General features: G+C 37.8%; 1 protein-coding gene across 4 annotated transcripts in view; it reads right to left on the bottom strand.

Annotated features, from left to right (window-relative positions):
• The window catches only part of MAPK14 (mitogen-activated protein kinase 14), a 70,165-nt gene that overhangs the window by 15,898 nt on the left and 32,597 nt on the right, over nt 1–21,670 (bottom strand). For all 4 annotated transcript variants that reach the window (XR_003622020.2, XM_028162765.2, XM_007197968.3 and 1 more), the window contains exons 4-8: nt 13,679–13,790; nt 12,921–12,950; nt 12,221–12,268; nt 10,583–10,697; nt 9,944–10,015 (exon numbers count right to left, since the gene is read on the bottom strand). Coding sequence is in view for 3 of the 4 variants with exons in the window: in XM_028162765.2 (XP_028018566.1) it covers nt 9,944–10,015; nt 10,583–10,697; nt 12,221–12,268; nt 12,921–12,950; nt 13,679–13,790 (377 nt within the window). In the remaining variant the exon portion in view is untranslated. The remainder of the gene's footprint in view (nt 1–9,943; nt 10,016–10,582; nt 10,698–12,220; nt 12,269–12,920; nt 12,951–13,678; nt 13,791–21,670) is intronic.

Genomic DNA, 21,670 nt, shown 5'->3' with positions numbered 1-21,670 from the left:
TTCCCCCAACGCTCTATGGAAGAAGCACTGCCCTCCCTGTTATTCTCCATCTCAGCACAGTGCTTGATAACGTCACAGTGCTTGTCACAATCTATAATTGCTTCCTTTGCTTATCGTCTGTCACCTCTACTGATCTATGAGGAGAGGGGCTGCTCTGCCTGTTCACCACTTATCCCCAGTGCTTAGCCTAACATCTGCTACGTGGTGGGCACTCAAAATATTTAAGAAGGTACAGCAGGATGGAGAGGAGAGAAAATGCAAGAAACTATTTCTGTTTATGATTATACATATGAAGGCAGTACAGTGTAACTTAAAAATAATGGCCTCTGCAAGCCATAGTTGCCTGAGTTACAGGAATTGGTTACGCAATAATATCCTGCCCTATTCTCTTTTTTTCTCCAGATATGAAATTGGCTTAAACACAACAAAATTCTAGACAGGAGTCAGCAAACCCCAATCTGCTGCCTGTTTTGAAAATAAAGTTGTATTGGAACACAGCCATGCTCATTGTTTATGTATTGTCTATGGCTGCTTTCAACTTACACAGCAGAATTGAGTGGTTACAACAGAAACCGTATGGTTCCCAAAGCCTAAAATATTTACTATGTGGCCCTTTAAGAAAAGGTTTGCAGAACCTCATTGTAGACTCAAACAATTTATGTTCTATACAAAATAAATTAAAAGCAAGTCCACTCACAGAAGTTACTTCTGAATTAAGAATAGTAGAGAATAACACTATAAATCAACTATACTCCAATATAAAATAAAAATTAAAAAATTTAAAAAAGAGTAGTAGAAAATTTTGCCTCTGCAAATGGCAAAAATCAATGTGTTCTGGAGGCTAAAATTTCAATACTGATTTCTTAATTCAAAGTGTTGTCAAGAAAACAATTTTAAAGCATACATTAATGGGGACGGAGCAGGCAGTGGGGACAGATACCATCTTGCTCTAAAATAATCAAATTAACTGTATTACAACAGAATTTAGTATAGGATCCTCTTTGCTCATTTGAAATGATTCAGTTTACGAAAATTTAGTTCCCTCACATTCTTAAGGAACAAATTTAACGGGGTAGCTATCGCACAAGATAAAGTATATCACATATGAGAAAAAAAACTGGACTACTTAAATTCTCAAACAGGTAGTTTTACAAAAAATGCATCAAAACTAATCTCTAGAAATAATACTAGTGAGATTGGCACTCTTATATAAAAGACTTCTGACTACTGAAAATGAGAATCAAGTTTTATACTCCCTCTGAGGAAGACTCTGGGCAGTTTCTCAAGTGTCCCTCAAATTCACGGCCTTCCCTGATTTGGCATCAAGACTCTTTTCTGACTCTCCCTCAAACTATTATTCCTTAATGCACTCAATGCTTCAACTCACACCAAATATTCCAGGCACTTTTAAGCTTCCAACTTCTTATTTCTCCAAGTCATAAACAGGAATACCCTCCATCCTCCCCTCCTACAAAACCTTTTCTTTCCCTATTTACTCTTCAAAGTCCTGCTCAAACAAGAACTCTGCCATGAAGTCTTCCTGGATATCCTGGGTTTGAATTAATTTCTGCTTCTTCTCAGTAACTTATTTATACCTCTATTATAGTATTCTTATCACTCCGCCTTGTTTTATAAGCAGAGAGCAGATATTTGTTCAAGTGACTCCTATAACTCACTTTCTGCTGAGTATGATCATTCTGGTTTGGAGGACAGGTACCATCTTACCTCCAGCACTTTCCACTGAGTAGCTCAATAAATATTAACTTGAAAAGACTTCCTGTAATATGCTTTCCAACTCAGCTCCACCCCTCTGTCTTGCCCTGAGAAATCTAGAATGACCATACTCTAATGGAAAGTCTATATACAAAAAAGAAGTCAAGAAAAGTTGCTTCATTTCATATGCAAACGCCCCATCTGAAGTGTTTACACCATAAAGAGTATACAAATACAGTGCGATGAGTGTGTAAGGGGTATGGACAAAGAGCTGGTACAGCATGACAGCCAATACTTAGGAGATTAGTAAACACACAAAGCAAAATAAAAATCTACTTAGTAGCTAAAAGCACTTGCATGAAGGAAGTCAAAGCATGCAAACCTCATAGGAAATCACCATAGGTTCTCCAAGAGCTGGCAAATCCATTGATATACAGGTCAGTCTTCCAATAATACCAGCTACTGTAAGGCCACTACAATTTGTCCAGGCAGTTAAGGCCAGAAGGAGCTTCAAGTAGCTATATAAGCAGAGCAAAGCAAAATTTACCACATTATGACAATTATTTCCACAGCAAGCCATCCTTCTTAACAGGTTTAACCCATTTTTCCCTAGATAGCAGATATTTTTACTGTTAGTCAAAAATGTGTTTTAATTGTAATAATCACAATGTCAAAATTTAAATCATAAATCTCCTGATTTTTCCTAAAACAACTTAGGCTTAAGGTTACTCTTTAGACTAGGTCCTCTGTAGCAAAAGTAAAAGGTGGCCAGAATGAAAAGGCAAGGAAAAAAACTTAAGGGTAATGGGGTATTTAGAGGGAAAGTAAAAGAGGGATATTCGATTCACTTCTAAGTGTTCTAGGCAACTCCTAGGAAACCTCTGCAGGCTGGAGAGTTGAAGATGAATAAGAGGACCATTTGCAGAACCTACATGCGACTACTGCTGCTTATGAGCTGCAGTTTTCAAACAAACAAAAAAAATCCATATGAGGCAAAGCTGGAACAAAGACCTGTGGAAATTCCCTGGTGACAGACAGGTGGACTAGAATGGGACTTAGCTTACTTCCTTCTCTTCTTGGTCATCAAAATAGGCATTTTCACTGTCATACAAGGAAAAATTTTTAAGGTACTTTAGATTTGTGGACAAGCCTGAGAGTTCTAGCCTTTTCAAATGGGGAAATATATTCTCAAGTTAGAGAAGAAAAGGCAAATAACCTACTAAAATATTTTTCTTCTTCAACATTTATTAGGACACTTGCTTTTAGTGTCTGAAGTACAACTGTTTTTTTAAAATGAGAGACTGTTTGAAACCAATGTCTGAAAGAAAGGGGTAGATGTGACAGGAAGGGGTATACCAGAAGTTTTAACTCTACTGGCAATGTTTTATCTCATAATCTGGGTCATATAAACATAGGTGTTCATTTATTATTCCTTGTCTTTTTGTATGTCTGAAGTAGTTCATAAAATGTTTGAAAAAAATCAAAAGAAGAAATAAATTAAGCAGAATTAAGGAGCCAGTAAACACTAATAAAATTCATATAAAGTAGGGCAGCAAGCTGACGGCAGGAGCCTCATTATCTTCTAGTTAATGTCGAAGTTAATGATAATGTCTAGTTAATGTCTAGTTACCATTTCTATTAAAATGAAAGAAGGAAAGAAAAGTTTCACATGAACGAAATTCATTTGATTACCTAGAAAAGGAAAACAATAGTAAGCCAAGGCTGAGATGTCTGGAAGAAAACAGTATTTGACGTGCAACAGGGCTAGGAAACTCATTGTCTCTCTTCCTTAGGCTGCAGACTGTCAAGCATTAGTAGTAATATTTTCTAATTGGCTTACTCTTTTCAGAACCAATGGTTTTTGAAATAAGTTAGCACCATACCTGAAGACACATTCTGTGTCCCCACTGTCTTCTAATATACAGTTCTCTCAGGTGTGTCCACTTGATATATATATACCCAGTCAACTAGACTTATGAGGAAGGGCTCCATTCTTTAAAAAAAAAAAAAAAAAGTACTATTTTTGAGCTAGTTGGAAGGGTTTTGCAAAGTCACAAATGAGAATAATTTCTAACCTAAAAACATAATTAGCTTTAAGACAAAAATTAGTATATCTTATATCTTTAGGGGAACTCCAGGGATTATTAACAACTAGTAACAAAAGATTCTCTCAAGAAGGCTAATTGCAAAAAAAAATGAGAGAAAGGTATAATAAGAAGATGATTTGTCAAGATCTAAAACTGCATAGTCCAATACAATACCAATAATCACATGTGATTAAATTTAAATGTAATCTAAAGAAAATTTAATAAAATTTAAAATTCAGATAAATACACTCATAAAACTATGAGTTTTATGAAACTATAAAACTATTCAGAAGAGAACTCCTTGCCATGATAAAGAGTATTTATGAAAAATGCAGAGCTAAATTATACTCAAGGCTGAAAGATAAGAACAAGAGAAAGCTGCCCACTTTCACCACTGCTAATCAACATTATACTGGAAGTTCTAGTCAGAGCAATTAGAAACGAGAAAAAAATAAAAGCATCTAAATTGGAAAGAAGTAAAACTATCTCTGTTTGCAGATGACATGATCCTACATATAGAAAATACCAAAGAATCCACAAGAAAGCTACTAGAGCTCTCAGCTTTCAGCTGTGCAAAGTTGTAGGCTACAAGATCAATGAACAAAAATCAGTTGTGTTTCTACACACCAACAATGAACAAACCAAAAAGGAAATTGAGAAAGTAATTCTATTTAAAATAGCATCTTAAAGATGCTAGGAAAATACCTAAGAATAAGTTTAACCAAGAAGGTGAAAAACTTGTCCACTGAAAATTATAAAACATTGCTGTAAGAAATGAAAGGAGACCTAAATAAGTGGAATGACATCTCATATTCATGAATAGGAAGACTTAATATTGTTAAGATGTCAATATTACCCAAAGTGATCTAAAAATACAACATAATCGCGAGCAAAACTTCAACAGCCTTCTTTGCAGAAATGGAAAAGCCAATCCTCAATTTCATATGGAATTATAAGGGAGCCCAAAGAGAAAAAAAAAAAATCTTGAAAATGAGAGCAAAGTTGAAGGACTTAACACTTCTTGATTTCAAAACTTACTATAAAGCTAGAGTAATCAAAACAGTGTGGTACTGCTATAAGGATAGACATATAGACCAATGGAATGGAACTGATCTTTGACAGAAGTGCCAAACCCATTCAGTGGGAGAGGATAGCCTCTTCAATAAATGGTACTAGGACAACTGAATTTCCACATGCAAAAGTATAAAGTTGTACCTCAACCTCACATCATATACAAAAATTAACTCAAAATGGATCAAAGACCTAAGTATAAGAGATACACCCATAAAACTCTTAGTAGAAAATACAGTAAATCTTCATAATCTTGAATTTGGTAATACATTCTTAGAAATGACACTAAAAGCATGAACAACGAAAGAAAAAGAATAGATAAATTGGAACTTCATCAAAATTAAAACTTTTGTAAATCAAGGGACATTATCAAAAAAGTGAATAGACAGCCCACAGATGGGAGAAAATATCTGCAAATCATATATCTGGTGAAGGCTCAATATCCAAAATATATAAAGAACTCCTAAAACTCAACAACAAAAAGACAACCCAATTAAAAGATGGGTAAAGGTCTCAAACAGATATTTCTACAAAGAAGACATACAAACGGCCAGTAAACACAGGGGGATACTCAACATTATTAGTCATTAACGAAATGCAAATCAAAACCACAAAAAGATACCACTTCATACCCACTAGGATGGCTATAATTTAAAAAAGAAGAACGATGGGAGGAAGGGAGGAAGGAAGGACGGAAGGGAGGAAGGAAGGACGGTAGGGAGGGAGGGAAGGAGAAAGGAAGGAAGAAATGTTGGTGAAGATGTGGAGAAATTGCTCATACATCACTGGTGGGCATGTAAAATGGTGAAACTGCTTGGGAAACAATGACTGCTCCTCAAAAAGTTAAATACAGAATTACCATATGACTCAACAATTCCACTCCTAGATATATATCCAACAGAAGTGAAAGCAAGGACTCAAAGAGATACTTGTATGTCAGTGTTCACTGAAGCACTATTCACAATAGCCAAAAAGGTGGAAACAACCCAAGTGTCTATGAACAGATGAATGGATAAATAAAATATGGTATAGCTATACAATGGACTAGTATTCAGCCATAAAAAGGAATGAAGTTATGATCCATGCTACAACATGGATGAGCCTTGAAAACATGCTAAGTGAAATAATTCAGACAAAAAAGGACAAATATTGTGTGGTTCCACTTAATATTAAATATTTAGAATAAGCAAATTTATAGAGACAGAAAGTAGAAGAGAGTAACCAAAGGCTGTGGGAGGGAAGAATGGGGAGTTTTTGTTTAATGGGTACAATTTCTGTTGGGGTGATGAAAATGTTTTGGACGTAGTGGTGGTGGGTGCACAATTTTATGAATATAATTAGTGCCACTGGACTGTATACTTTAAAAGTGTTAAAATGGTAAATTTCATGTTATGTTTATTTTACCACAATAAAAAAAAAGTTAAAATGGCAAATTTTATGTTTATATACTTAACCACAAAAATATTTTTAATTCAGTTTCTAAGTTTCATTGGCCACATTTTAAGTGCTCAATATCCACATGTGGCTGGTAGCTACCAACAACCATATTGGACAGTACATACATAAACCATCTGTAAGCCTACAGAAAGTTCTATTAGATAGTTCTTATCTAGAAGCTAAAACCATCAGTTCCAAATGCAAGATAAATAATAATTGAGGAAAATAGGGAGAAAACTGTGCACTCAAATAAAGAGCATAGTCTAGAGGTTGCCTCAGCATTCAGCTGCATTTTAAAATCATAAATAAGCAGTAGCTGAATGCCTTTCTGGGCAACAGAAGAGTCTGTGGGGCCAGCACATTCTGCAAAGGTTTTAAGAAAATAAGTTTCAGAAATTAGGAGAACAGGCAACAAATAGAATATTGGAAAGAAACTAAGACCTGAGTCAGATCATAGGTTTGTATCTATCTTTTCTGGGTTCTTAGTTTCCTTATCTATAAAAACAGAGGATTCAACTAGATGTTTTCTAACATCTTTCTAGGTCCCCACGCGGATAATTCTAGATTCTTAATTTTTCTGATCTCATTGGTACCTTAAAAAAAAATGAGGAAAAACTGCTAAGTAACTTTTTCAGGGTCAGCCTGAAAGATTAAAACTAAAATCCAACCGGGGTGAACTCTAGTTGTACTCAATACTGGCTGCACACTAGAATCAACTGGGAATTTGAAAAAGTAATAGAAAACACTTTCCTCTCCCTTTGCCAGGCAACCAAAGCTATATCCACACAGATGGCAACTAACAAGAAGGGAGTTATGTATATTACAAATACAATCCTCTGAATTTGAATGTTCCGATCCAGGAGAACATCTGTCTGAAAAGGAGCCAAGTAGAAAAGAAACAGTGTATTACTAAAATAAGAATTTTGAAATGAATTCTCATACATTAAAAAGAGAATCTCCTAGTAAAAAGTTTAAATGCTAGGTTTTCTACCTAAAGTTCATAGAGGGAAAAGAAGTATGCATAAAAGGGAAGACTTCTGGGGCTTCCCTGGTGGTGCAGTGGTTAAGAATCCGCCTACCAGTGCAGGGGACATGGATTCGAGCCCTGGTCCAGGAAGATCCCACATGCTGCGGAGCAACTAAGCCTGTACGCCACAACTACTGAGCCTGCGCTCGAGCCCGCGAGCCACAACTACTGAAGCCCACACGCCTAGAACCCGTGCTCCACAACGAGAAGCCACTGCAATGAGAAGCCCTCTCACTGCAACGAAGAGTAGCTCCCCCGCTCACCGCAACTAGAGAAAGCCCGCGCGCAGCAACAAAGACCCAATGCAGCCAAAAATAAATAAATAAAATTTATTAAAAAAAAAAAATAGGGGCTTCCCTGGTGGCGCAGTGGTTGAGAGTCCGCCTGCCAATGCAGGGGACACGGGTTCGAGCCCTGGTCTGGGAGGATCCCACGTGCCGCAGAGCAACTGGGCCCGTGAGCCACAACTGCTGAGCCTGCACGTCTGGAGCCTGTGCTCCGCAACAAGAGAGGCCGCAACAGTGAGAGGCCCGCGCACCGCGATGAAGAGTGGCCCCCACTTGCCGCAACTGGAGAAAGCCCTCGCACAGAAACGAGGACCCAACACAGCCATAAATAAATAAATAAATAAATAATTAAAAAAAAAAATAGAGAAGACTTCTTAGAGGCTGAAAGTTAGCATTTTAAAAGGGTCAAGCCATCAGTAGGCAGCTGTCCTATGAGATAGGACCATAGGACACACACAACTGCTTTGAAACCTTTCTACCAGTAGCCTGCCAAAGGGATCCGTCCTTTACTACCTGTTACAGAATTTAAATAAAACAAAAAACTAGCCTTTAAATGATTCACAAGTAGACAATAAAGTGGGAAGATGAAGGGAGAAACTGCTTCCCAAAGATCACTGATGAAGATGATTGCTAACATCTGCTGGCAGGCTCTGTTCTAAGTACGTTCCAGATTTCATCTCACTGAATTCTCACAACCACCTTATGAGGTATGTACTATTATCAGTATTTTATAGTTAAGGAAACCAAAAGACAGAGGTTAGACAACTTGCTCAAAGTCACAGAGCTGGGAGTAAATAAGAGCTAAGTAAGATCTCAACCCTGTAAGTCTGATTACAGAGCATGTGCTCTTAACCAGTATGCTCTACTCTCTGTCTCTCTCTACCACCTTGTGTGTCTATCTATGTAGGTATGAGTGTCCACGACTGACTGTAGGTGGAGATACAGATACAAAGAAGAGGAAGAAGAGGGGGAACAGAGGACAGCATCAGAGCAGTGTGCTTGGGAGGACTAAAGAATGGGACTCTAAGGTATGTACCTGAGGAAAAGGAAAATTACAAATTTTCCCTAATTCTCTTAGCTTGGACTATAATGCATATATCAAATTTCTAAGAAACAAGTATAAGGTAAATGAAGCAAAGGACAAAGGAGAAACACTAGGTATTAAAATTAGAATCTGGGGATGAGGAGGAATAAGGTGAGCTATATAAGGAGACTATATTCTGTATCAATCCAGTAATACTCAGAGGGAAATAAATGGCTGAGGGAAGAGGTTTTTCAGTTCATTAGGAAAGTACACTCTAGCAGAAGATAGAATATGTGGATCGATAACATGAACATCACAGTCACCATAGGAGTATTATCCAACTGTAAGCCAGTGAACTGACAATCTGGTTTACAAACTCAATGAGTTTGCTTAGGTGAGGTGCTAAAACAGCTTTTAGGTCTCTAACCATGATAGAACACAGGCAACTGCAGCATCTCTAAAAGCCCAACCAAACCCACAGAGGGCTAGTCAAATGAGTTTTACAAAAATCTTCAAACCTAATTCTAGACAAATATTTCAGAATTCTTTCTTGCCTAAACATCTTCCCCAAGTGGAACGGATGGGAGTTACAACAAATCACATTTTGATGATATTATTACTAAACTGTGAAATGGGCATGCAGCAGACAAGAAAGGGGCTAAAATAAAGGGGCCATGATAAACCATAAACTAGACAATAACTCTGGAAGTAAATTAAGGTTTGGCTACAATCTGGGATAAAAATAAAGTCACGCTGAGGGGAAAAAAGGCACACGACAGGGTGACCTTATCTCCTTGCATTTATTATTTGTTGTTAGACAACAAACAAAACGAGTCAGCAGGTGTATCATTACAAGGACCAAATACAGCCTTTTTAATATGTAAATCAAACATAAAAGCAAGATACCCCCGATTTATAAATGGTTATCTTGTGTTCATTGAGCGCTGGTGCAACGAAGACTAAACCAGTCATTGAGATCTAGAACTTCTCACCAACACACTCAGGTTGCAGAAGGGCTGTGGGAAGATTAATAAGGAACTTGCTGCAAAAAAGATGACATATGAAAGATTTAAAGGGCTTTCCAGATTATGAGGAATTTTTGCAACTCTCAAAATAAACTGAAGCCTCTTTCTTGGCAAGGCAAGATACTCAGCAAGAGGGCAGATCTCACAATGCATATCTGGACTATAAAAGCAAGTAACTGAAAGCCCTTCCTAGAGATAGGTAAAAGTAATATACTACCATGGACACCAAAATACAGACAAGAAACAAGAACCCAAAACTTTTTAAAGGATACGGTCTGTACCAGGAAACAATGTTCTTCCAGTCAACAGCTCGGCCATTATGCATCCCACTGACCAAATATCAACTGGCAAAATTAAAGAGAAATAAAAGTAATACAGTGTCACTATTATCATACTTGGCTACAAATGGAACTATAGTTAAGGGGTGAAATACTCAAATTAATATTTAAGACATCCGAGGTTCAACAATCATACTCATTTTTATACAAATAAATAAGCTAAGACCTTCACCACATTAAAGGGCTTCATGGGTGGGCTAAGTCAAAACATAGTTATGGCAAGAGAAATAAGCTGTTCACAAAGGGGCAAAGGTTCCTTACTGGTAGAAGTGATGGATTCTCCCAAGTAATATTGAGAGGTTAATATTATGAACCCAATGTCTTCAGGCAGAAGTACTCAGAGAATATGCTGAAAATATAAATAAGTAAAAAGCCAAGTGCTAAATCACAAAGTTTGAAAAACCCCACTTTCTCTATCTGAGCAACTGAAATATTTTCTATTCGTGGACTTAAAATGATCACTGAGGGAAGAAAAAAAATGTTTCTTCCTACTCCTGCCATCTCCACTTCTGAGAACCCCAAATACACACAACATAGTATTAATAAGGCCCTAAATACAAGCGCAAGTAGTACCTGTCTGGTTGTAATGCATCCAGTTCAGCATGATCTCAGGAGCCCTGTACCACCGAGTGGCTACATAGCCTGTCATTTCATCATCTGTGTGTCGAGCCAGTCCGAAATCCAAGATCTAAGGGAGAGAAGAGAAATCAGGCACTGGAACAAACTCCTAAGGCTTGTAAAGCAGGAGGGAAAAAACTCCAGTGCCTTATAAAAAGCGAGAACAATATAGCACTTTCACAAACATATTTCCTGGTCCATGCTTAGAATGCATGGGGAACACAGCAAGAACTTAAAAAAAATGAAATTACAAAAAAGCAAACCAAAAATGCCACTGCTAGGCATTTATCCAAGAGCAATGAAAATATATGTGCCACACAAAGGCTTGCACATGAATATTCATAGCAGCTTTACACAGCCCTGAAATGGAATTGAAGCACATGTCTATCAATAGGTGGATGGATAAGTAAATTGTGGTATAATCATAAAATAGATCTACTCAGCAACAAAAAGGAATGAACTACTGATACACACAATACAGATGGATCTAATAATATTATACTAAGCAAAAGTCAGACACACATAGAAAAATACTGTATGATTCCACTTGTATGAAATTCCAGAAAAGATAAATCTACTCTATAGTGTCAGAAAGCAGATCAGTCGTTGTCTGAAGCCAGGGTTAGGGGTAGAGGTGTGGGGACTCGCTAGGAAGGGGGCACAAGGGAACTTTCTGGAGTGATGGACATGTTCTTTACTATAACTGTGTTGGTGGTTACACAGCTATATAAGTTTGTCAAATGTACACTTAAAGTGATGCATTTTATTGTAAATTACGTTTCCAAAAAATTGAGTAAAAAAAGAAATGAAACAAAAAATTCCAGAGTTGCTTGCTCTTTATAGATTATCTCTTATTTGAATTATTTTGAATAAGTGTGTTTCTGCCATTTTTTCTCTTAGAAACCCATAAAATCTAATAATTACTCTTCAAGAGGACTGCTTACTTGATATTCATACTATAATTCTCCTTTACTATAACTAATATATTAAATTTCAATTTAACTTTATTTTAGAATGAAAACAAGACACCTGATGCTACCTTCAATATCACTTAAACTAAAGCTTACTAAATCTCTGGTTTAAATTTCAAAGTCTAATGATATTCCTAAGGACAATAAGAATTTTCAGATAAAAAGTCATGGCTTTGGGGCTTCCCTGGTGGCGCACAATAAGAATTTTCAGATAAAAAGTCATGGCTTTGGGGCTTCCCTGGTGGCGCAGTGGTTGAGAATCTGCCTGCCAACGCAGGGGACACAGGTTCGAGCCCTGGTCTGGGAAGATCCCACATGCCGAGGAGCAACTGGGCCCATGAGCCACAACTACTGAGCCTGTGCGTCTGGAGCCTGTGCTCCGCAACAAGAGAGGCCACGATAGTGAGAGGCCTGCGCACCGCGATGAAGAGTGGCCCCCGCTTGCCACAACTAGAGAAAGCCCTCGCACGGAAACGAAGACCCAACACAGCCATAAATTAAAAAAAAAAAAAAAAAAAAAAAAAAGTCATGGCTTTATAAACACATTCCCTATATAAATTTGCCTGGTTAGTTAAACATATAGTTACAAGGTGAAACAATTACCACTGTCACTTCATCCTACCTTCAGCTCACAGTCTTCATTCACAGCTAGATTACTAGGTTTTAGGTCCTAGGAAGCAAGTAAGAGAGAACAGGATCAACCTTATGACACATGGTAAATTCTCTCCCTCAAGGTAATGATGAAGAGCTGAACATAAAAGACTTCATCTAGGGCTTCCCTGGTGGCACAGTGGTTAAGAATCCGCCTGCCAATACAGGGGACATGGGTTCGAGCCCTGGTCTGGGAAGATCCCACATGCCGCAGAGCAACTAAGCCCGTGCGCCACAACTGCTGAGCCTGAGCTCTAGAGCCGGCGAGCCACAACTACTGAGCCTGTGTGCCACAACTACTGAAGCCCGCGCGCCTAGAGCCTGTGCTCCGCAATGAGAAGCCTGTGCACCACAATAAAGATAAGCCCCTGCTCACCACAACTAGAGAAAGCCCGCGTGCAGCAATGAAGACCCAACGCAGCCAAAAATAAACAAGTAAATTAAAAAAAAAAAGACTTCATCTAGCTATAAACAATCTCCATTCTATAGCCACTATCTAGTCCTCATTAGCCTTAAATAGGTAAAAACTATACATCTTCTTTCTTTAGTTAAACCTAGAGCAAAGTTGCAATCAGTCAATATTTCACCGGCTAAAATAAGCTTAGATTAGGATCTGGCCAGTCTCCCCACCCACCAGCACCCCAATAATTTAATCAAAAGACAATACCTACCCTGTGAATTATGTCGGCTGAATGTATATACTGTGAAAAAGCAAAAAATCAGTTAAAGTTATGTCCAGCCTCCTTCTGTCATATTACATGACATATTTGAAGTACATTTTTATGAGTCAATAAGAAATGCTAGTATTAACAGCAGGATTAGAAATCAGAACAAGTAATTATCAGTAGTCTGTACATTTATCATAACTATGATTTCCATACCATCAACTCTGTTCATAGAGCTGAAGTATGAGTGAAATAGAGCTTTCAACCTGTTTCCTGGTGGGTGCTCTGTAGCACAATAAGGACTCAAAGATGCTAAATACTAAAGGTGGTTTAATTTAAAAACTGCCCCTGCCACAAATAAATTAGCCTTCTTGAGGATGTTTTCAAAGTTTCAACATGACACTGACCAGATATTAGATTACACCAAGAAATTATTATTATTGTTTAGATGTAATAATGAAGAGTCTTTAACTCTCAGACATGCCTACAGAAGTATTGATGGGTGGAGTGATATGATGCCTAGACTTGCCTTAAAATAATCCAGGGTTTGGGGGAATACAAAAGAAACAAGATTAACCATATGTTGGTAATTGTGGTCGCTGAGTAAACACAGGGGTTCATTACACTATGATTGTACTTGTGATTTCTGTATTTGAAATTTTCCATAAGAAAAGTTTTGTTTGTTTTCCCTTAAGCCCTAAATAGAAGGGAGAGAGGGAGAGAGAGAATTCATTCCTCAAAATTATTACTAATACTGTCTGTACCTTGAGACCTCGGAGAATCTGGTAGATAAGGAACTGAACATGGTCATCCGTAAGCTTCTGACATTTCACAATGTTGTTCAGATCTGCCCCCATGAGATGGGTCACCAGGTACCTAGAAATTAATGGACAGTTACACAATAATCCAGAACCCTAAGAAAGCTCTGATCTTCATAAGACTGTTAGAAGTCCACTCAGTAAGTACCGCAGTGACAGCTAAAAGCTTAGTAGCTACTCACGCGCGGCTTGTTTTCAACATCACTATTCTAACTTTACTACCTGTCGTCTATTTTTCTAAAAATTTTTATACTAGTTCCTACTTGACATCTTTTCCTAGATTCTCTAAAGAAAAGAAAAAAAACAAAAATGGAGATTAGAATGATGTATGTGTTAGTATCACTTTTCTTAAAAATGATATTATTGCATGAGAAATATATAGTATAACTAAATGCATGGCCATATTTTTAAATTCGCCATTACATTTTTCACCTCATTATATATCCTCCAAGTTGTAGGGTCTAAAATAGGAGTATCTTCAAATGAACTTATTTACAAAACAGAAGCAGACTCACAGACACAGAAAACAAATTTATGATTACCATAGTGGGGGAAGGATAAATTAGGAGTTTTGGATTAGTGATTCAGAAATATATGCATATAAATAAACAGAATACTGCTGTACAGTATTCTGCCGTACACCAGAAACTAACACAACATTGTAAATCAACTATACCTTAATAAAAAAATAAAATAGGAGTATCTTTAAATTTTCAAATTATACCTCTCCTTTTTCAGGAATAACTGGTAAAAGGATATTGTTCACTGACAATATTCCTGCATTTACTTTAAAGGAAGGAGGAACACAATTTATCTGCAAGCAAGATGAGGCATTCTAGAACTTCTCCCCACAGGTGTGGTGCTGGATATGTATCCTGTCCTTACATCGTAAGATTAGGGAATGATTACATTCAAGTCCAACAGGTTCACCACAGATATTCTAGACGCAATGCCTTACTCACTCATTACTGTATCACACTGCTATGGGAACATAAAAACCACAATCAGTACTAAAGAAGTGGAGTTTTTAAAAATTCAGTTAGGTTTTATCTACTATGAGAATCATTACCCATTCCTGAGGCTGAATAATAATGTATATCAGTTGAGCTATAAAAAAATGCTGATTTCATTTCAATTTTTATTTTTGATAAATTTGGAAGAAACCAGGTCAGTAAATTTAAATATACTATTAACGTCTTACATGACTATATATGTGTATAACCTCTCTTTACACACACACACACACACACACACACCACCACATTTATTACTTTCTTTCCTCAAAGAAGAATTAAAATTTTTTTTTCCTGTTTCCTAATTTCCCTGTTGGGCTGCTATGGTCAGTTCCCAATTTGATGAAGAGCAATAGGACTTAGCATAGATGTAACCTTAAGTTAGATTTTTTTAGCACTTCATATTTTTAAAACTTGCATGTTTATATTGTCTTGAGGAAAGAGTGTACTCTAAGTGTCACTTAAAGACTATATTGGATTTTTGGAAATGTCTTCATAAAGGTTGCTCTGATTTAAGAGATGCTCCAAGCGCAACGTAACATAATCAAAGGCATGCTTATTCTGTGCCAAGCACTATTTATTATGCCCGTGTCTCATACACTCTTCCCAACAACGCTGTAAGGTAAGTTCCATTAGTAGTCCCATTTCGCTGAGGCGGAAACACAAGACAGAACAAGTATATATAACCTGCTCAAGGTTAAAAGAGTGGTAATGTCAGGGGCTGAATCCAAAACTGTTTGATCTCAGAGACTATGATCTTAAATCACAGCCCATACTGCCTCCAAATTCTTCCAGTTGACAAAGAATTTAAGTCGAGAGAATGGTTTCTTTTAAGTTTTATAAATGTTGCAATATTCCATCCTAATCACAGTCCCTGTATTTTATTAACCCCAAATTGATACAAAATCCGACAAATACGAAAATGTTGTGAATAACTGGTTAATATTGTGAAATCAGAACTTCCCCCAGAAAATCTGGGATAATGGTTGCCATATCCATAATACCAATTATGACAATTTGCAAGGCTCAGGTTGAGAAAGAGGGAATCCAATTTCTGTTTTATAAGACTGTTTTGCAAATAATTACATTTTATGACATTGAATAGTAAGAGGATTATTCTTTCAACTTTCAAAAATATTTTTAAGGAGAAAAGGTAAAAAAAGGAAACACTGTTCTGCATGATTTTACCTAGAAATCTACCTTAATTTGTCTTGAAATAAAACCTAAAAATCTTAACTCTCTAATGTCTGTGCTAGTTCACAAAGGTGTTAAGCAGTATTACCAAAGCAAACATAGTAATTTCAAGTCTAAGTATTGTGTTTAAATGTTTACCAGTAACTTAAGAAACCCTATACAGCCAGAAGGCCACTAACTGCAAAGCCTGAGAGAGCGAGCATGCTTTTAGTTAGAATATTCCACCACTGGGCTTCCCTGGTGGCGTAGTGGTTAAGAATCCGCCTGCCAATGCAGGGCACATGGGTTTGAGCCCTGGTCTGGGAAGATCCCACATGCCGTGGAGCAACTAAGTCCGTGCGCCACAACTACTGAGCCTGCGCTCTAGAGCCCGCGAGCCACAACTACTGAACCCACGTGCCACAACTACTGAAGCCCGTGCGCCTAGAGCCCATGCTCTGCAACAAGAGAAGGCACTACAACGAGAAGCCCGCGCACTGCAATGAAGAGGAGCCCCCACTCGCCACAACTAGAGAAAGTCTGCACACAGCAATGAAGACCCAACGCAGCCAAAAAAAATAAAATTAATTTATTAAAAAAAAAAAAAGGAATATTCTACCACTGTGTAATCCCTTTAAGTCCCCTCCCCATCAGAGACCACATCCATTTTATCACTAAAATTTCCAGACACAGGGAGAGACTGTCAAGACATTATATAAGTACATAAGGTTAATCAGTCTATATAGTGATAACTATCAAACACTGCTGCTAGGCTCCAATCAAATCAGCTGAACCACATTATTCATGGCAGATATGTCTGGCAGGAACTAACCTAATCACTATATGTTGTTTCCACGAAGCCCAAAAGACCAATCCATGAAAACCAATTGTCAAATTCCAACTCATCAAATATAGAAAGGTTTTCGAAATAAATTTTGCAACAGTGGACAAAAGCAAGTGTTGTGCAAAGTTCCTGAATGCTTATGGAAGACATATCAATTTCTAAAAGTAGTGAACAAGGAAGTGGGAGGAAAATGTCGAAAGGCACATTTTAAATAAGCCAGTCCCAAAAGGAGCATTAATAGATGCCACATAGGGGCTTCCCTCGTGGCGCAGTTGTTAAGAATCTGCCTGCCAATGCAGGGTACACGGGTTCGAGCCCTGATCCGGGAAGATCCCACATGCCGTGGAGCAACTAAGCCTGCATGCCACAACTACTGAGGCTGAGCTCTAGAGCCCGTGAGCCACAACTACTGAAGCCCATGCGCCTAAAGCCCGTGCTCTGCAAAAAGAGAAGCCACTGAAATGAGAAGCCTGCACACCACAATGATGAGTGGCCCCCGCTCACTGCAACTAGGGAAATCTGCGCAGCAATGAGGACCCAATGCAGCCAAAAATAAGTAAATTAAATAAATTAAAAAAAAACAGATGCCACATAATTTCTATAGTATTAGTCTCTACAAAGCAATTACATTTAATTGCTTAATTAATTACATTTTAGTAAAGACATGCCTATTACTGTCAGTGTTCAGAACACCTCAAATAATTAAATCTGACCAACAGTTGGAAAGCTACCTAGTTCCCCCATCTTTAAAAAGGAATTAAATAAGTAGGACTTTATTAGGTAGAGGGCTGAAAATATGATTTCACAGCCTGAGGATACAAATCTTGTTTTCCACTTTCCTTGTGAGGATGGTTTCCTTTAAACTTAAACTATAAAGAGCATAAACCATCATTTCTCAAAGTAAAATGTACTGTACCAGAAAAAGGCAGAAGTCTACAATAAGTGGTTTTCAGTACTCAAGACAGCACCCCATTTAGAGCTTCATTTATTAAGCGCTTCTTGGATAACACCCAATTGTCAAGACTCCTACTCTACTGCCTTTTCTTTTTTTGAAGCATAATACAATCAGAAAGAACCTATGTAGAAAAAAATCTCTTCTATATCTATAGTTTGGCATCTCTACTACCGTCAGCCCTATTTGATAAAATAATAATCAAAAAGGGCAAAAGACATTTCCATATTAAAACAAAGTATTTAAAATAATCACAGGGATTGACAATTCGTAACCACATGCTTCTGAAATACACCCAATGATCCTTGGGACTCACTACAGCCTATTCTGAAAACAGCAGAGTGATTCTGTAAAAATGAAAAAAGACCATGTCACTCCTCTCAAAAGGCATCCCATTTCACTTAAAGAAAAAAATCCCTTCAGCAGCAGATAAAGCTGTACATAATCCAGTATCCTGTCCCCAATTATCTCTCTCATTTCTTCATCTACTTCTCTCCCCTGCTCTCACTTAGCTCCACACTGGCCTCCTTACTCCAGCCACACAGGCCCCCTTGCTGCAATTCCAATACAGCATGCAGTCTTCTACCTCAGGACTTTTGCACTGGCTGTTCCTTCTGCCTGGAACGCTCTTCCTCCAGATATCCACAAGTCTACTTCTTCTACTTCTTCAAATTTTTGCTCAAAATTCACCTTTTCAATGAGGCCTATCCTTACCACCCCATTTAAAATTGCATCTCTCCCCCAACCCTCACACTTCCCTGCTCTATCTTTTCTTCTTGTCCATAGCATTACTGCCTGCTAACATGCTATCTAATTTCCTCTTTTATATGCTCATTGTTTATTGCTATCTATCTGTACAATGTTCAAGGAGGACAGGCTTCTTTTTTGTTCTCTGTAGTATCTAAAGTACCTAAAAACATTGTGTAGCAGATATCAGGCACTCGATTACCACTGAATTTAATTGAATGACCCAGGACAACTCATATAGTATTACTAGTAAGACCAGGCAAGGGCATATCTTATTGGAATACTCATGCCAAAGATCTTATCTGGTAAGCAGACCAGACTGTTCCAATGTAAGGGGTAAAAGCACCATTCAGCAGCCAGGTAGGCAGCTTAGCCAGCTTATTTCACAACAAACTATTCTCCTCATTTGAAGTAAAGATTACTGAAAGGTGCCCTCTACATTACCTGCATCAAATAAACCAGATTCAATATTCTACCATATGGTCTATATTCCAAGATAAAAACAAAAAAGTTAGTCAAAAGAGAATGCACTGGGCATGCTATCAGACAACTAGATTGCCAACCAGTCATAAACAAGAAAGCACAAGGTTATTCATTCATTCAGTCACTCCATCAACAAATATTTATTGTTGAGCACTGGGAGTACAACAGTGGAAAAGAAAGATACAGAATTTAGATGAGAGGAAGGCATATACTCATAATACTTTGAACACATAATAGAGCATAATTAGAGTTATAAAAGTGAACATCAAGGTGCTGGAGAACACACAGGGGAGGACACCAATCCAGACTTAGTAAGCAGTTAATTACGGGAAAATTTCTTGAGAGACTCAAACTCAAAACTACACCTTGAAGCTTCTTTACCTTTTTACAACAGCTAATCTGAGAAAAAGGGGGCATCTTACTGATCACGTCAGACAAAAACTGAATGGTATTTTCTTAAAGGATGTGTAATTTGTTTAGATTTCAAATGTGAGTCAGTGACGACACCTACATGCTTTACCAACTCTCTATCCTCGTTTTAGCAGACCTCTCTTATACGGAAATAAATTGCAAATATAACTGTTAATACAGTTAACTCATTCATCTTTCTCCCAGACTGCTTCTCTTTCTGTATTACCTACTTTGAGCACTCAACCTATTTTCAAGGAAGAAGAGTATTTCTGTAAGTCCAAACAACTGGGCTGGGAATTTCTTTCAGTGACAGAGGAAAGCACTATTTCCAAGCAGATAATGCCTCTTAGCTAAATTAGGAAAACAACTCTGCTCTGCCACCAAAAAAAAAAAAAAAAAAACAACACAGAATTTACCAAAACACAATTTTTATCCAAGTACAAAAGAAAAATCAACGGTTATCTACTCCTTTAACAGTCTCCATTCCACACAAATCTCCTTTTGTGTATACTTTATACATTTCCTTCATTTCTTTGACTATCTGGAATATATTTCGACCTCTACACCCAATCCTTATTTATCTGTTTCTTCAGATAGTTATTACCTTCTTTAAAGGCTTTCCTCCACTAAGCTTCTCTCATATTCTGAGATCACTTAATACCCTGTATGTTGCTTTGACACTGCAAATTTGACTTGGTCCTTTAAGTTGTTTTAGGTAAGCATTTATGCTTCATCTCATTAATGAGATCACATGCAACTGAAGGCCTTTAGTTTTGACATCTTACATACAACCTATCACTGCATTTACCCAATAAGAAGGGTTAGCAAACTTTCAAATAATAGAGCTCTGGATCAAGAAAAATGTGACTAGAAATAGACTTAGAGCCAAAAAGACCTAAGATGTGTACAATTTTATATGTGGTATTATACAATTCAGTTAATCATTCTCAACTTCAGAGAATTTCTAACTACTAAACACTCAACAAGGGGACTTCCCTGGTGGCGCAATGGTTAAGAATCTGCCTGCCAATGCAGGGGACATGGGTTCGATCCCTGGTCTGGGAAGATCCCACATGCCGTGGAGCAACTAAGCCCATGTGCCACAACTACTGAGCCTGCGCTCTAGAGTCTGAGAGCCACAACTATTGAGCCTGCGTGCCACAACTACAGAAGCCCGCGAGCCTAGAGCCCATGCTCTGCAACAAGAGAAGCCACCACAATGAGAAGCCCACACACCGCAATGAAGAGCAGCTCCCACTCTCCGCAACTAGAGAAAGCCCACACGCAGCAACGAAGACCCAACACAGCCAAATAAAGAAGACTCAACAAGGAAGAAAGTAAACTCCCTGCTCTAATAGAGCTTACAAGCTACAGGGAGAAGACAGACAACAATAAATATATGATGATAAAATTTGCTAAGAAGAAAGTAGAGTAAGGAGTAGACCCTGACAGTGGGGGTAGTATTTCAGCTATGGTGGAGAGGGAAAAAAAAGCTTCTGATGAAATGACCTTTCGGTAGGGTCTTGAAGGAAATGAAGGAACCAGTCATGTGGATATGTGGGGGAGAGCGTTCCAGGCCAACATTAGAAACTAGTGCAAAGGTTCTACTGGGAATGTGGATGTCTGTATTCAAGGAAGAATAAAGAGGCCAGAGTGGCTAGAATGGAGAGAGTGAGTGGGCAAAGTATTAGATGAGGTCAAAGAGTGAACAGGAATAAAAATCATGTAGGATCTTCCAGAACCTATCACACTGTATTCTGTTTGGTCATTTAAATTGTTCTTCTCTCCAATTAAAGAGTCTCAATCTATCATCAGGGATCATGTTTATCTAATTTGTTGTATTCCCCAGAGACTAGTACTATGCTTAACATAGGATGGGTATTTAAATATTTATGAATGAAATCAGGTTAAAATATAAACCTAGAAACTTCCTTTACCTATTTGGTACATTCAGCAGCTTTTACACTGACCAAAAAGGCTACACTTAGTGGTTGAACAATCATTTTTAGTTAGTGGAAGGCTAAATAAGCTAGGTGATTATCTGCCCACTGGCTTTCACTAAAAGAATGGCTGCTGACTGACCCTGTTGTAGGTCTTCTGCTAAATCACGGTAGAATCTAAAACCCCACTTCCACATCCCTCTTCAAGAACCAAGCAGAGATAAGGAACTTGGGTATAAGAAACCTGGGATGGGAAGTTATAAAATAAGGGGGAAAATGGCAATTCAGTTTTCCTGAAATTTGAGGAAGTTGTTTGCACTGAGTCCAAAAACTCTTCATTGTCTACTAAGCTTGATCAGAGAACCACTATAGTTA

The sequence above is a fragment of the Balaenoptera acutorostrata genome, chromosome 10 (assembly GCF_949987535.1).
Source record: "Balaenoptera acutorostrata chromosome 10, mBalAcu1.1, whole genome shotgun sequence".
Classification (NCBI taxonomy): Eukaryota; Metazoa; Chordata; class Mammalia; order Artiodactyla; family Balaenopteridae; genus Balaenoptera; species Balaenoptera acutorostrata.
The sequence above is the reverse complement of the archived record's forward strand: the minus strand, read 5'-3'. Positions and strand labels throughout refer to the sequence as shown.